The following is a 15,648-nucleotide window of genomic DNA, read 5'->3' as shown; positions in this document are numbered from 1 at the left end:
GAAAAAAAGAATATGGGATCATATGGGATATCCATAATATGCCTCTCCAATGCCTCTCCAATGATTGTTAGGCTGCTGTTTTTTTAACTTTGTGTTTGGATTGCACCCTTAATTTAAAGCAAGCCCTAGAGAAATCCATGTGACTAAATTAAGAAAAAAAACATGCCTAAGATTGGGTTAAGAATACAGAACCCCAGGGTTTCCAACTTCCAGATGGAGCCTGGAGATCTTCTGGAATTACAGCCAGTTTGCAGATGACAGAGATCAGTTTTCCTGCATAAAATGGCAACTTTGAAAGGCATTTTGAGGTCCTTGTCCTCCTATCCCTAAACCCTGCCCTGCCCAGGGTCCACCCATAAATACCCTGGAATTTCCAAACCCAGAGTTGGTAACTGTAGTTCAGGGGTAGTCAACTGCGGCCTTCCAGATGTCCATGGACTACAATTCCCATGAGCCCCTGCCAGCATTTGGACATATGGAGGGCCGCAGTTTGACTACCCCTGCCGTAATTTATCATTACATTAAAACAGTGCAAGGATTCCTGGTTTATTTGCTGTTGTTGTTGTTGTTATGTGCGAAGTCGTGTCCGACCCATCGCGACCCCATGGACAATGATCCTCCAGGCCTTCCTGTCCTCTACCATTCCCCGGAGTCCATTTAAGTTTGCACCTACTGCTTCAGTGACTCCATCCATCCACCTCATTCTCTGTCGTCCCCTTCTTCTTTTGCCCTCGATCTCTCCCAGCATTAGGCTCTTCTCCAGGGAGTCCTTCCTTCTCATGAGGTGGCCAAAATATTTGAGTTTCATCTTCAGGATCTGGCCTTCTAAAGAGCAGTCAGGGCTGATCTCCTCTAGGACTGACTGGTTTGTTCGCCTTGCAGTCCAAGGGACTCGCAAGAGTCTTCTCCAGCACCAGAGTTCAAAAGCCTCAATTCTTTGACGCTCGGCCTTCCTTATGGTCCAACTTTCGCAGCCATACATTGCAACTGGGAAGACTAAACGCACTTTTGTTGGCAGGGTGATGTCTCTGCTTTTTAGGATGCTGTCTAGATTTGCCATAGCTTTCCTCCCCAGGAGCAAGCGTCTTTTAATTTCTTTGCTGCAGTCCCCATCTGCAGTGATCTTGGAGCCCAGGAAAATAAAACCTGTCACTATCTTCATTTCTTCCCCTTCTATTTGCCAGGAATTGAGAGGGCCGGATGCCATGATCTTTGTTTTCTTGATGTTGAGTTTCAAGCCAACTTTTGCACTCTCCTCCTTCACCCGCATCAACAGGCTCTTTAGTTCCTCTTCACTTTCTGCCATTAGAGTGGTATCATCTGCATATCTGAGGTTGTTGATATTTCTCCCTGCAATCTTGATCCCAATTTGTGACTCCTCTAATCCCGCATTTCTCATGATGTGCTCTGCATACAAGTTAAATAGGCAAGGCGACAGTATACAGCCTTGCCGAACTCCTTTCTCAATTTTGAACCAGTCAGTGATTCCATGTTCAGTTCTCACTGTTGCTTCTTGACCTGCATATAAATTTCTCAAGAGACAAATAAGATGCTCTGGTATTCCCATCTCTTTAAGAACTTGCCACAATTTGTTGTGCTCCACACAATCAAAGGCTTTAGCATAGTCAATGAAGCAGAAGTAGACGTTCTTCTGGTACTCCCTAGCTTTCTCCATGATCCAGCGTATGTTGGCAATTTGATCTCTAGTTCCTCTGCCTCTTCGAAATCCTGCCTGTACTTCTGGAAGTTCTCGGTCCACATATTGCTGGAGCCTAGCTTGTAGGATTTTGAGCATAACTTTGCTAGCATGAGAAATTAGTGCGATGGTGCGGTAGTTTGAACATTCTTTGGCATTGCCCTTCTTTGGGATTGGAATGTAAACTGACCTTTTCCAATCCTGTGGCCATTGTTGAGTTTTCCAAATTTGCTGGCATATTGAGTGTAGCACTTTTACTGCATCGTCCTTTAAGATTTTGAATAGTTCAACTGGAATGCTGTCACTACCACTAGCTTTATTGTTGCTCAGACTTCCTAAGGCCCATTTGACTTCACATTCCAGGATGTCTGGCTCCAGGTCAGTAACTACCCCATTGTGGTCATCAGGGATGTTAAGCTCGCTCTTGTATAGTTCTTCTGTATAATTTTGCCACCTTTGTTTGATCTCTTCTGCTTCTGTGAGGTCCCTACCATTTTGGTCCCTTATCATACCCATCTTTGCATGAAACGTTCTCTTCATATCTCCAATTTTCTTGAAAAGATCTCTGGTCCTCCCCATTCTATTGTTTTCTTCTATTTGTTTGCACTGTTCATTTAAGAAGGCATTCTTATCTCTTCTAGCTTTTCTCTGGAATTCTGCATTCAATTGGGTGTATCTTTCTCTTTCTCCCTTGCCTTTCACTTCCCTTCTCTCCTTAGCTATTTGTAAAGCTTCCTCAGACAGCCATTTTGATTTCTTGCATTTCTTTTTCTTTGGGATGGTTTTAGTTGCTACCTCTTGTACAATGTTGCGAACCTCCGTCCATAGTTCTTCAGGCACTCTGTCTATCAGATCTAATTCCTTAAATCTATTTGTCACCTCCACTGTGTATTCGTCGGGGATATGATTTAGTTCATACCTGAGCGGCCTAGTGCTTTTCCCTACTTTCTTCAATTTAAGCCTAAATTTTGCAACAAGAAGCTCATGATCTGAACCACAATCAGCTCCTGGTCTTGTTTTTATTGACTGGATAGAACTTTTCCATCTTTGGCTGCAGAGCACATAGTCAATCTGATTTCTGTGTTGACCGTCTGGTGATGTCCATGTATAGAGTCGTCTCTTGGGTTGCTGGAAAAGAGTGTTTGCTATGACCATTGTATTCTCTTGACAAAATTCTACCAGCCTGTGCCCTGCTTCATTTTGTACTCCAAGGCCAAACTTGCCTGTTATCCCGGTTATCTTTTGGATTCCTACTTTAGCATTCCAATCCCCCATGATGATACGCACATCATTTTTGGGCGTTGCTTCTAGAAGGTGTTGTAGGGCTTCATAGAACTGATCAACTTCATCCTCTTCAGCAGCAGTGGTTGGGGCGTAGACCTGGATCACTGTGATGTTGAATGGTTTGCCTTGGATTCGAACTGAGATCATTCTGTCATTTTGGGGATTGTATCCCAAGACTGCTTTTCCTACTCTCTTATTGATTATGAAGGCTACTCCATTTCTTCTGCGAGATTCTTGTCCACAGTAGTATACCTGATGGTCATCTGAATTAAATTCACCCATTCCTGTCCATTTTAGTTCACTGATTCCTAAAATGTCGATGTTCAGTCTTCTCATTTCTTGTTTAACCACGTCCAGCTTGCCTTGATTCATGGATCTGACGTTCCAGGTTCCTATGGAATAAAAATCTTTACAGCATCGGACTGTCTTTTCGCCACCAGTTACTTCCACAACTGAGCGTCCTTTCGGCTTTGGCCCAGCCGCTTCATTCATTCTGGCGCTACTCGTACTAGCCGTCTGCTCATCCCCAGTAGCATATTGGACACCTTCCGACCTGAGGGGCTCATCTTCCAGCGTCATATCGTTATGCCTATTGGAACTGTCCATAGAGTTTTCATGGCAAAGATACTGGAGTGGTTTGCCATTTCCTTCTCCAGTGGATCACCTTTTGTCAGAGCTCTCAGCTATGACCTGTCCGTCTTGGGTGGCCCTGCACGGCATAGCTCATAGCTTCACTGAACTACGCAAGCCCCCTTGCCACAACAAGGCAGCGATCCTTGAAGGGGGCATTTGCTGTTAGATATACTTATATTATGCTTTTCTCCCCAATGGGGACTCAAGATGACTGAGAATATTGTTCTCCTCCCTCAGTTTTATTCTCACAACAGCAATCCTGTGAAAATGGTGAAAAATTACTGGCCCTAAGTTACCCAAAGAGTTTCATAGCAGAGTAAAATTTGAAGTATTGTTTCCCAGATCATAGTCTGACACTCTCACCACTGTACCATGCTGGCTCCTGTTTGCACACCTGGAAGATTAAAGGGTGCCTTGCCCCCAGAGCCACGGAATCCTACAACCAGCCTCATATTTAGACCCAAGCCATCGCCATCCTTTCTAGTATCTCATATTACTTATCTCCTAGCTACAGACCATATTCTTTTAAAAAGAACACCATATATAACTTGCAGATAAGGGAAAATACTGCTCAATCAAAAGTATGATTAAATGAGTCAAATGTTTTTGAATGTAAGACAAAAACGAAAGCAGGTATAGGTTGTCCAGGCAGGCTTTAAAATCTAGCTATTGCACTTTGCTCTTCTTTTTGTTTCCCAGGATTGTTTTCCACATCTTAAAATTGAAGGAATGTGCAAATCAAAGAAAAGTATTTGTCTTTAAATGTTTTTTTCCTATGTCCTTGAAGCTTCAAAGGAAATCTTTTTAGCCTTTCTTCACTCCATTTCAATGTCTGTATTAAGCTTGCAGTCTTAAAATGAAGTAACATCTAAGGAAAGTTTATTTAAAATGTTCCTTAGGCAATAAGCAATTTGAAACTCGTTAACCAATTTCTCATTTATCTAGTCATAACACATCCTTTATTGCTACTTGGATGGAAAATATGCTCAGTCCCAGAGAGTGTGGATGCCCCAGTGAAGTAAAGTTATTTCTCAACTTGTCAGAGGACTAAACAGACTGGTAAGTTGCCAGAAGACAGTCTGAGGGAGTAATAACCAGAAACAGTGCCCTATAATAGGTTGATTATTCAGCCTCCAACTGGAGCACATGCTTGTGTTAATCCCTTCAAATTCATGGAAACACCACAGAAATGTAGTTGATGACTATCTTGTGATGGAGGAGCACTTGAATATGCAGTAACTAGTGAGGTAGCTCTAGGGGGTAGGAAAAAAACAGCCATTGTGTGGCTCTCAGAGAGGAGTCCTGGAGGCCATACCAAAAAGAAATGTGAGATAACACTGTGATTGCTGGCCTGCCAGGAAAAGAGATTGTTTCGATCATGGGCAAGACATCTGCATTGTCACACGCCCACTGAAAGCTATATTGGTCCAAGGGACCAAGCCCTATGAAGATAGGTTGAGGGACTTGGGAATGTTCAGCCTGGAGAAAAGGAGGTTGAGAGGGGACATGATAGCCCTCTTTAAGTATTTGAAAGGTTGTCACTTGGAGGAGGGCACGATGCTGTTTCTGCTGGCTACAGAGGAGAGGACACGCAGTAATGGGTTTAAACTTCAAGTACAACGATATAGGCTAGATATCAGGAAAAAGTTTTTCACAGTCAGAGTAGTTCAGCAGTGGAATAGGCTGCCTAAGGAGGTGGTGAGCACTCCCTCACTGGAAGTCTTCAAGCAAAGGTTGGATACACACTTTTCTTGGATGCTTTAGGATGCTTAGGGCTAATCCTGCGTTGAGCAGGGGGTTGGACTAGATGGCCTGTATGGCCCCTTCCAACTCTATGATTCTATGATTCTATGATTCTATATTTGTTGCTAGGTAACTTGTGTTTATACATTCGTGAAATTTGATGGCTTTCTGTTATAGTGTATGTGCGTGTGTATTTGACACTATTAGCCTGCATTGAATGGAGAAAAGTGGGTTAATAAAATACTGGAATCTGGAGTTGCTGGAGTCCCTGACTAGGTGGAGTAAGGTTGCTGATTCGTTCAGAGGGTGTACCTGCAGTGAGCAATCTCAGCCAGTCAGAAGCCCTGCACCATGTTGATACTAGCCAGCTACCTTCCTGCCTATGATGCCCACAGTTCCTTCCCCCTCAGTTTTCATTAAACACCTTGGACTACTTACCCATTTATTTTGTTTCATTGGCAACCATGTGAAAATTAATTTGTGAAAAAGGTGGAAACTATTGAAATATCTGTTTTAAGGCCATATATTTTTATGCAGAGTAGAATCACCTGGGCAATGTTCCAGTCCCTTAAAATGACTGCAACAAAAAGGTGAATAAAACTAGTCCAGAATAGTTGGCCTGATAGAGCACCAGTAATGGGAGGACCAGTGCTTGCTAGGCAAACTTCTTAAATTTTATTTTTACTTACATCCTGACTCTCTCCCCAGTGGGGACCTAAAATGGCATATATCGTTCTTCTCTTCTTCATTGTATCCTTGTTTCAGCTTTGTCAGGTAGGTTAGGCCCAAGGTCACTCACCAAGCTTCCACGGCCAAGTGGGGATTTGAAGTAGATCCTCATCCAACATTCTAACTACAAGTTCATGCTGGCTCTCAAGCAACAATCGAAGTCATAGGAGCTTTATTGACAATGTATCTGCTAATGTCAAGAAACATGAATGTCAAGCACATGAAATGTAAATATACATATTTCCCGTATGGGATAGATCCCGTATGGGATAGATCAGGGGGCTTTTTGCACGGCTTCAAAATCGCACAATGGTTGCTCATTGGAATTGCTATTGATTTGCCATAACGCACGACGTCGTAGACAATCTGCAACACTCCTGAAACCGATCAGCAAAAAGCGCTTCGTTGTAGCGCTTTCAGGGGAATCCCAAAAAGTGGATTCACCCTCCGGAAAGCGCTACACTCTTGCAAACAATCTGCAACACTAGCGATAAAGACCTGTGCGTTAACATTGTTGCGGTTTCTTCAAAGTCCCTCCTCCTGAGCCTGTCCTCCAAACTTCCGGCAAAGCGATCGCCATTTTTTTTTCTCCGAGCGAGCGGGGATAAACGCACCAGCGAGCCACTTTCTGTTTAGAGGCTTCCCTGGCTTCAGTCCTTCACCTTTAGTCACTAAGCACAAACCACATAAAAGCCCGTTTGCTGAAATAAAGTCCCTTTATTTTTTACACATTAATTCAGCCGAAAATCGGGCCCGTGAGGGGGGGGGGGGTTTATCACTCGAGGCAGCGTGGCAACGATCATACGATCAAACGACAGCTCACATTAGGCAGCTGGATGGGTCTCTCCGTTGCAACGAATCTACACAGATTCGTTACAATGGGTCTGTTTTTTTTTTTTTAAACCTTTCTTAAAGGGAAAGGGAGCATGCTAACGGCTGCCCATTGGCTGCTTGACGGCCAGGGACGGGACGAGCTTGGAAATAGCGCTTCCTTTTCTGCCGAGACCGGAAGCTGCGGGAAACGCTACAAAACGCAACTGGATTCCACTACAAAGGCAGGTATGCATAACGACGAATTCCACTATTTTAAATGGCGATTTTTCGTTCAGTGACCAATTTGCAACAAAGATCCCGGTGCGAAAAGCCCACAGCTATTTCCCGTATGGGATAGATCAATTTGACTAGCCATGGGAACAAAGAAACAGAAGAGCAGCCATGCTGGATCAAATTAATCTAGTCCAGCATCCTGTTTCCAACAATACTAATTTAGATACCACAAGCAGGACCCACAAGCACTTAACAGCCAATTGCTCTCTAGCACCTGCCGGTGGAAAGCAGTTTGCTTCTGAGCCTAAAGGTCCCATCTGGCTAGCACAGACAATCACATAACCATCCCCCATAGATCTATTCAGCCCTCTTTTAAAGACATCTAGTGGCCATCATCACATCTTGTGGCAGTGAGTTCCTGTTCTGTGAAGTAGTACTTCTTTTTGTTTGTCTTGAATACATTGCCAGGCTGTTTCATGGGATAACCCTGAGTTCTAGTATTATAAGAGAGTATCTATTAACTTTGTCTACACCATGCATACTTGGTTGCCTTTTTTATAAACTAAACATCCCCAGATGCTTCTGCCTTGCTTCATAGGAAAGGAGCTCCAGTCTCATGTTCACTTGGATTTCCTTTTTCTGCACTTTTCCCACCTCCTCAAAATTTTCTTTGATGTGCAGCAACCCAAACTCTACACAATAAGATTTTACTCATATTAGCAATCCTTACCACTATTAAACATAGAATTCATGTTACAGTTCATGATTGTGAAGAGTGCTACTGGAACAAATAATCTCTTCTCATGCCAATTACCAGTGTAGCACCCTGGTGTTTTACAGCTGCAGTCGACTCCCCTTTATTTAAAGCCCACAACACCACACTCTTTTGACTGTGCTATCAAATCTCTTGGAAGTAATTTTTCCAAACAGATTTCATGAGACACTATATCAAATGTTGAAAGATAGATCCCTTTTCTTCTTTCTGATGTTCACACACTCCAGTCATTACAGCTTTAAGTACAATGTCACAACTGTGTCATGCCTTCTATGCAATTCAGAATTCTGATTAGTAGAATCCAGGATGCATTTTCCCCCTTCCTTCCCCTTGTAATTTCTAGATAGAGCACAAACCTACCTTTAGACAATAAATTTACTTAATTTGAAATTGCATCTCTATGACAGTGGCATTCTACAATAATGCATGGCTTGTTTCCAAGAATATCCATGTGAAAAAAGAATAAGGCTGTGATTAGAAATAATTTGGATGAGGGATTAGAGGGGATATTAAATTTGCAGACAATACTAAACTGAGAGGGATAGCAAACACAACTGAAGACAGCAACAGAATACAGGATGATCTTGATAGGCTCGAGAAGTGGGCTAAACTGAATAAAATGAAGTTCATTTAGGTAGGAAAAACCAAATACACCAATATAAGATGGGAGAGACTTGTCTTGGCAGTAGCATGTGCAAAAAGGATCTAGGAGTCTTAGTAGACCATACATTGGACATGAGTCATCAGTGTGATTCAGTGGCTAAAAAGGCAAATGGTATTTTGGGCTGTATCAAACGGAGTATCGTGTCCAGATCACGGGAGATGATGGTACCATTTTACTATGCTCTGGTTCGGCCTCACTTGGAGTACTGTGTTCAGTTTTGGGCACCCCAGTTGAAGAGGGATGTTGACAAACTGGAACGCATCCAGAGGAGGGCAACAAAGATGGTGAGGGGTTTGAAGACCAAGAAGTATGAAGAAAGGTTGGGGGAGCTTGGTCTGTTTAGCCTGTAGAGGAGACGACTGATAACCATCTTCAAGTATTTAAAAGGATACCATATGGAGGATGAAGCAGAATTGTTCTCTCTTGCCCCAGAGGGACAAACCAGATGAATGAGATGAAATTAATTGAAAAGAAATTCCATCTTAACATCCGGAAGAAGTTCCTGACAGTTAGAGTGGTTTCTCAGTGGAACAGGCTTCCTAGGGAGATGGTGGGTTCTCCATCTTTGGAAATTTTTTAAACAGAGGCTAGGTAGCCATCTGACGGAGAGGCTGATTCTGTGAAGGCAAAGGGGTGGCAGGTTACAGTAGATGTGTGATTGGGATGTGAGTGTCCAGCATAGTGTAGGGGTTGGACTAGATGACCCATAAGGTCCCTTCCAACTCTATTATTCTATGATTCTGTTTCTATGATTGTATCCTCAAATCCCATATACAAATGCATGCTAAGAGATAATAATTTTCAGTCTTTTTACCCCTCTCCCTCCCTCCCTCCCTCCCTCCCTCCCTCCCTCCCTCCCTCCCTCCCTCCCTCCCTCCCTCTTTCTTTCTTTCTTTCTTTCTTTCTTTCTTTCTTTCTTTCTTTCTTTCTTTCTTTCTTTCTTTCTTTCTTTCTTTCTTTCTTTCTTTCTTTCTTTCTTTCTTTCTTTCTTTCTCTTTAGTGATGAATGTTTGATTACTGTCCTTCTCCTATACGAGGCTGCATTTAACTTCCCGTTCACCATATGGAGGACAGTTCTTAAAGACATTAGCAAATGTTACTAAACATGAATTGCCAGAAGGATGCTTGAGTTTATTTGTAATGGAGACAAACACTCCACATTTGGGTGAATGCTACAAATGGCTGAACATTTGGTGCCTTGGGCAAAGCTTTCAGAGAGAGTTCATATGGTTCCGATAGCTGTAATCAGCCTGGCTCAAATTATGCATAATTTGGTTTTCACGGTTGGGTCTTGGATCACATAGAGTAAAGTATAATTACTACCACAAATGAGAATTCTACATGCATTTTGGGGCGTACACTGTGGACTTATGACACGCTAGAAAAGGATCTCTAATTACTAGGAAATTATTTAAATACATTGTATTGTTTTTTCCTCAAAGGCAAGAGAAATTGCAGTGAGTAATCACAGGAACTCTGGTAAATGGTCATCAAGTTTTAGTACTATTATAAAATTAAAAGTATTATCAATTGATATTTTCTTGCCTTAGGGGAGGAAAAAACACTTTCAATTACTCAAGAAATTCAAAGGGCAGAAGAGGAGAAAAACAAAAACAAGAGGAGCAACGTATCCCTTATTGACCAGGAGATATATATTAAATATTGGCCACAAATATTAAATTTAATTTAGGGAATTTACTGCCATGAAATATCCAGATAACTTTTTAAAAAGGATTAGATAGTAGATACCTGTCAATGGCTTTTGGGCATCATGACTAAATGGAAACTCCATATTCAGATGTACTAGGTCACTAAATACCATTTTCGGGAATAGGCAAAAGTGAAGGAGAGTTGGTGATTCCTGATTGTGTTAACAGGTTTTGCAGGGGCATCTGGTTGGCCACTGCAGGAAAAAGGACTACTGTTCAATATTAAGTTTGCACTTGGTTTGTTTATTTAAACAACTACCTGCTATACTTTCTTTCTTCAGCATAATTCTTTTTATTTATTTTACAAGATATTCCAAACACGACCCCTGTCTTCTCATTTCTGCACTGCACATTGGTTTTGCACAATACTCACAAATACAAGCCACATCTGGTCTATTAGGTTGCCTGTACCAGTGACACTGGTTGTAACTGAACCATCAAGGACGCTAGCATTCAGCCCAAGATCCATGTTTTAATTTTTGTCAAATGCTAGTGTCCTTGGTGTCAGTTCTAGTTGCCCCATAAATGATATTATTGTGGTATCAACAATGCCAATGGTTGTGTTCCCCCCGTTTCTCCCACTGAAGCAAGAGACCTGGCAAACATAGATCACGGCCTCAGATGTTCACAGTACATAGGGAAGGAAAGTGGATATTAGGGATGGGCACAAACCCCATTTTTGTGGTTCACTTTGGTGCATGTCCCTGAACAAAGTTGTTTCTCATACCTTTTCTATTTTTACATTTATTTTTACAAATATTGAAATTGCTGTGATAAGTACAGGCAACTTTTCTTGTATCCTTTATCTTGAAAGGTACAAGTGAAAGCTTCTATTAACACTTGCTGAAGTCATCACCCTTGCCAACACTCAAGATAAGGAAAAATGTGCATGGATAAAAGCAATGTTTTCTATGAATTCTAGGGATTATAGCCTTGCACATTACAGGACTTGCCTCATTTTTCATTTCTGGATATTTCTTTATTGAACCAAAGCTAAAGGTATATTTCACACGTTGGGGTACTTTAAAACAGGGAGCAAACATTAAAAACTGATCACAGTAGTCCAATTAGGGTTTCACTGAGTAGCATGCTGTTGGAAGTGTTTGGTCTTGAAAAGTATCTCCAGGCTGGAAATTAATTCATGGATATATAATAGACGGCAAATAGTTGATGCTTTAACCTGGTCTGAGAACGTTGAGTGATGGGATTCAAATGGCATTCCACAGCTGAGAATGTCAGTTAGGAGTGGCAGTTAAGAGTCAGAGTGAGTGAGAATAGAGTGAGATAAGTGAAGGAGAGTTAAGCAGAATGAGAGGACCAAGGAGGATCTTGAATTTAAACAGTGGGATAGGTAACCCTTCCCAGAGGAAAATAGCACCTCATAAACTGGGGGTGATCCTTATCAAAGGGCTAAGAAGGAAAATTGGAACCTGTGTGCATGTTCCAGCTTTCACAAATTTAAGTATTTTTTAGAAGAAGCTAATGCTTGTTTATTCAGTCAATGCCAAAGGGTCTATCTCCACAGTTTTAAAAATCTGCCTGTATAACAAAACAGCTACTTGACTGGACAAAGTTACCTCATTCCTGCTGAAGGCTTTCATGGCTGGAGTCAACTGGTTGTGGTGGGTTTTCTGGGCTGTATTGCCATGGTCTGGTAGTTTTAGCCCTTGAAGTTTTGTCTCTTAGGATGCCAGCCACAGTTACTAGTGAAATGTCAGCTAAAACTACCAGGCCATGGTCACAAAACCTGGAAAACTCACAACAGTTACTTCATTCCTGTTGCCTATGACCTGAACCTGATACTTCAAAGATACTTCAATGACCTGAACCTGATACCTACCTGATCATTTCCCCCTCAAAAGTGAAATAAGTAAGTTGTTTTTACTTTTGAATTACTATCAGCCTCTCAAGTGCCATTATATGACAAATATAAAAGTCAGACCTTGACTTTTATTTTGAATTTTAGTCAGACCCTGAGTTCCCTAGGCTGGGTAAGTGTATAGCTATATACATTTAAACAACTGGGACAGACAGCAAAGCAAAGGCAGCACAATTGTCTGGGTGGAACAGACAGCAAAGCAAACAGCAAGACAACGGACTGCCCCACCAAATAAACAGAAAAAGTGAATTTGGGAACTAAGGGAATCATTAAGGGAGCAAATAGTAAAGGCTGATCACATAAGTTCTACTTTGGGCTCAATATATCAGCATGCTATTAGAAGTATTTGGTCTTGAAAAGCATCTTCAGATTGGAAATTAATACATGAATATGTGGCAAGTTTTAGCCCTTTTAATTCTGGCACTCAAAACTACACATCATGGGAGAATGTGAACTTCATGTGTCAAGATGTGTATATTTGTGTGAACAAAGCAGCAAACATATCATCCATGTGTGTACAGCTTTAGTATGGTGAACAGAGCTGCAGATGTTTGAGAGTAGTTGTTCCTGTGTAACCTTGTGCATAGAAAATACAAAATGGTCACTCCATGTATTCGAGAGGATAAGACATAATGTGAATTTTTTTTCATTGCATTTCCAAGAAAGCTTTGTGCATGAAAGATTTTTGTTTGAATAAATTAGTTGTTTATAGCCACAATGTTCCTACTTTTTGTTTTTTTCCCCTGTAATATTAATACAGAGACCTTTAAACAGCCTTTATTACTGGGGGGGGGGGGGGAGAACTACAATTGGACCTTTTTGTGGATGGCAATGGTGGAAAGTTCCATCAAATCACAGCTGACTTATGGCAACTCTATAGGGCTTTGAAGACAAGAAAAGTTCATAGATGGTTTGCCATTGTCTACCTCTGCAACCCTGTTGGTGTAGTGGTTAGGAGTGTGGACTTCTAATCTGGCATGCCGAGTTCAATTCTGCACTCCCCCAAGTGCAGCCAGCTGGGTGACCTTGGGCTCGCCACAGCACTGATAAAGCTGTTCTGACCGAGCAGTAATATCAGGGCTCTCTCAGCCTCACCTCCCTCACAGGGTGTCTGTTGTGTGGACAGGAAAGGGAAGGTGACTGTAAGCCGCTTTGATACTCCAGGTAGAGAAAAGCGGCATATAAGAACCAACTCTTCTTCTTTTCTTGGACAGCCCCCATCCAAACACTTGTAAGGGCCAGCCTTGCTTAGCTTCTTAGAGCCAATGAGATCAGGCTAACTTGGACTATCTTGGTCATGGCTTTATAGAGAGAGAACTGAGTATTTCAAAGCACCACATCAAAAGGGAGATGGTAACTTGGCCTGCTTTGAGTTTTGCATAGATTCCAATGCATGCCTATTACAAACATGGAAGACTGACCACTGATATTGGCAATCTGAAGTCCTGTTAAGAAACCACTGAGATGCACTTTTTAATTTGATAAACAGAAAGCAGGGGCCACAAAAGCTGCTTCCAAACAGTTTTTTTTTTTTTTGAGGAACAAGGTTCACAAAAAAGACCACATACAGCTTTTTAAACCAGGGGATCTGCAACCTTTTTACCTTTTTGAGCAAATGGGCAACCTGGGAATTTTGAGACAGGACATTGGGCTGGCCAGATGCCAAACGGTGCTTCCTAAAGGTGATGTCTCATGGAATGTTCTCAAGTACCTCCTATTCCAATAAAGGGGGGGGGAGGGAAACCGGGATTAGTGTTCTGCTTTGGGAGAGAAGCAAGCAGACACTAGGAAGCATCTCAGAGTGCACTATGGCAACTCTCAGGCACCATGGTGGGGATTACAGCTTTGAAGGGCACCAGAAGATCTTGTCTACATCATACTCTGGTTATGTTGGGGGGGGGGATGGAGACAAAAATGTGGATAACCCAAAGGGAATAGGAAACACAAGTGAGATATGCACTCCACAATATCTGAAGCAGCTCTTGGAGACAATATGAGTCAGGATTTATGGAGAGCTTGTTCACCTGAGGTAACCTCACCTCAGAGAAAGCAAAACAGTTGCTAGAGTACACTCCAGATAAAGTAGATATATCTCTAGCAGTGAAAGGACACTGCTGTAGTACCTAAGAGATTTGCATATTCTCCCCATCACAGTTTTATATTCTGCATTAATTAATGAATCTGAAATATATTCTACACCTGGTTCCATATTCACAGACACTAAAGTGGACTAAAATCCGTTACCCAGAAATATGCAAAGAAACAGTCAAACTCTCCTCTTTTTTCCAGTCTTTTAAATTGGCCACATGTTTAAGACCACCAGTGGGGAGAGATCTTCCAAATTACCACCGATATCCAGAGCAGAGATCAGCTCCTTATAACCCTCCGCAAGCTGCACCGTCTCCAGGCTGTGTGCTCACATGTCCAGGGATTCCCCAACCCGGAGTTGGCACCTCCAGGGAAAAGACCCTTCTCCTTTATCCAAACACGGTTTTAGAATAGAGTGCCCTTCAGTCAGCCTCGCCTCCCTCGGTTCGCACCCGGCGTTGTTGTGATCACATGGCCGGGGGCGGGCTCGGCTGGCCCAGGCAGGAGCTGGGAGGCGGGCAGAAGGCGGCGGAAAAGTTTTGCGAAGTGTCTGGAGTTGGCTGTGCAGCGGGAAGCCTCGCGGGTGGATTTAGGGGGCCAAAGGGGGACATGGAAGGCTCCCGCCGAGCGCCCTGAAAGCGGCGGCGGCGGCTCCGCGCCGTCTCCCCTCCCTGCATCCGGCGGGAGAAGTTGTGCGCCGAAGCGGCGGGGAGCTCCAGCCATGGGCTTCTCGGCGCACCAGTTGCTGCCGCCGCCGTGGCTGTTTCTTTGCGGTAGCCTCTTTTCTTTGGGGCTGGCCGAAGGCTGCCCGGCTCCGTGCCGCTGCCTGGGAGAGCTGGTGGACTGCAGCCGCCTCAAGCTGAGCCGAGTGCCCGAGTCGCTCCCGGCGTGGATTGAGCAGCTGTAAGTATCTCCTTGGACGGGGGCTTTGCGCCGGGGTCGAGCGCAGGCGCCATCGGATGCTCTCTGATGCTAGGGGACGCGCCGTGCCTTTTGCCTCTAGCGCTTGAGGACTAGCAGCCGGGAGGGAGAGAAGTTCTTGCATCTCACCCCCCCCCCCCACACACACACACACACCCGCGCTTGAATCTGAGTAGGGGAGCGGTAATAAAAGCACTGAAATCTTGGCAACGATGAAACAGTAGCGCTAGCAGGATACATAAATATGGATGTAGTCCTCCACTTTTTGTTCGATGGAGTATTGGATTTCTTAACTTGGGGCGGGGGCGGCTGGGTTGACTCCGAAGGACATAGGGATTTTTATAAGGAGTTTGAGGGTACTGCTGCGGCTTAAATTGTCATAGTTTAGGTCCCGATGAATCTGTTTTTCCTTAAGGTGCCTCTAGACTCCTCACGTGTGTGCTGTAATGAACAGAGCCCTGTTCTAGATTTTGTCAGCTG

The 15,648-nt window shown here is 43.2% G+C and overlaps 1 protein-coding gene across 1 annotated transcript in view; it reads left to right on the top strand.

Annotated features, from left to right (window-relative positions):
* The first annotated feature begins 14,761 nt into the window (after positions 1–14,761).
* The window catches only part of LRIG3 (leucine rich repeats and immunoglobulin like domains 3), a 59,258-nt gene continuing 58,371 nt past the window's right edge, over positions 14,762–15,648 (top strand). The window contains exon 1 of the mRNA XM_077338659.1: positions 14,762–15,150. Coding sequence (XP_077194774.1) covers positions 14,969–15,150 — 182 coding nt within the window. The 5' untranslated portion in view covers positions 14,762–14,968. The remainder of the gene's footprint in view (positions 15,151–15,648) is intronic.

The sequence above is a fragment of the Paroedura picta genome, chromosome 5 (genome assembly GCF_049243985.1).
Source record: "Paroedura picta isolate Pp20150507F chromosome 5, Ppicta_v3.0, whole genome shotgun sequence".
Lineage (NCBI taxonomy): Eukaryota > Metazoa > Chordata > Lepidosauria > Squamata > Gekkonidae > Paroedura > Paroedura picta.
Note: the sequence above shows the minus strand (reverse complement) of the source record. Positions and strands in the feature narration are given on the sequence as shown.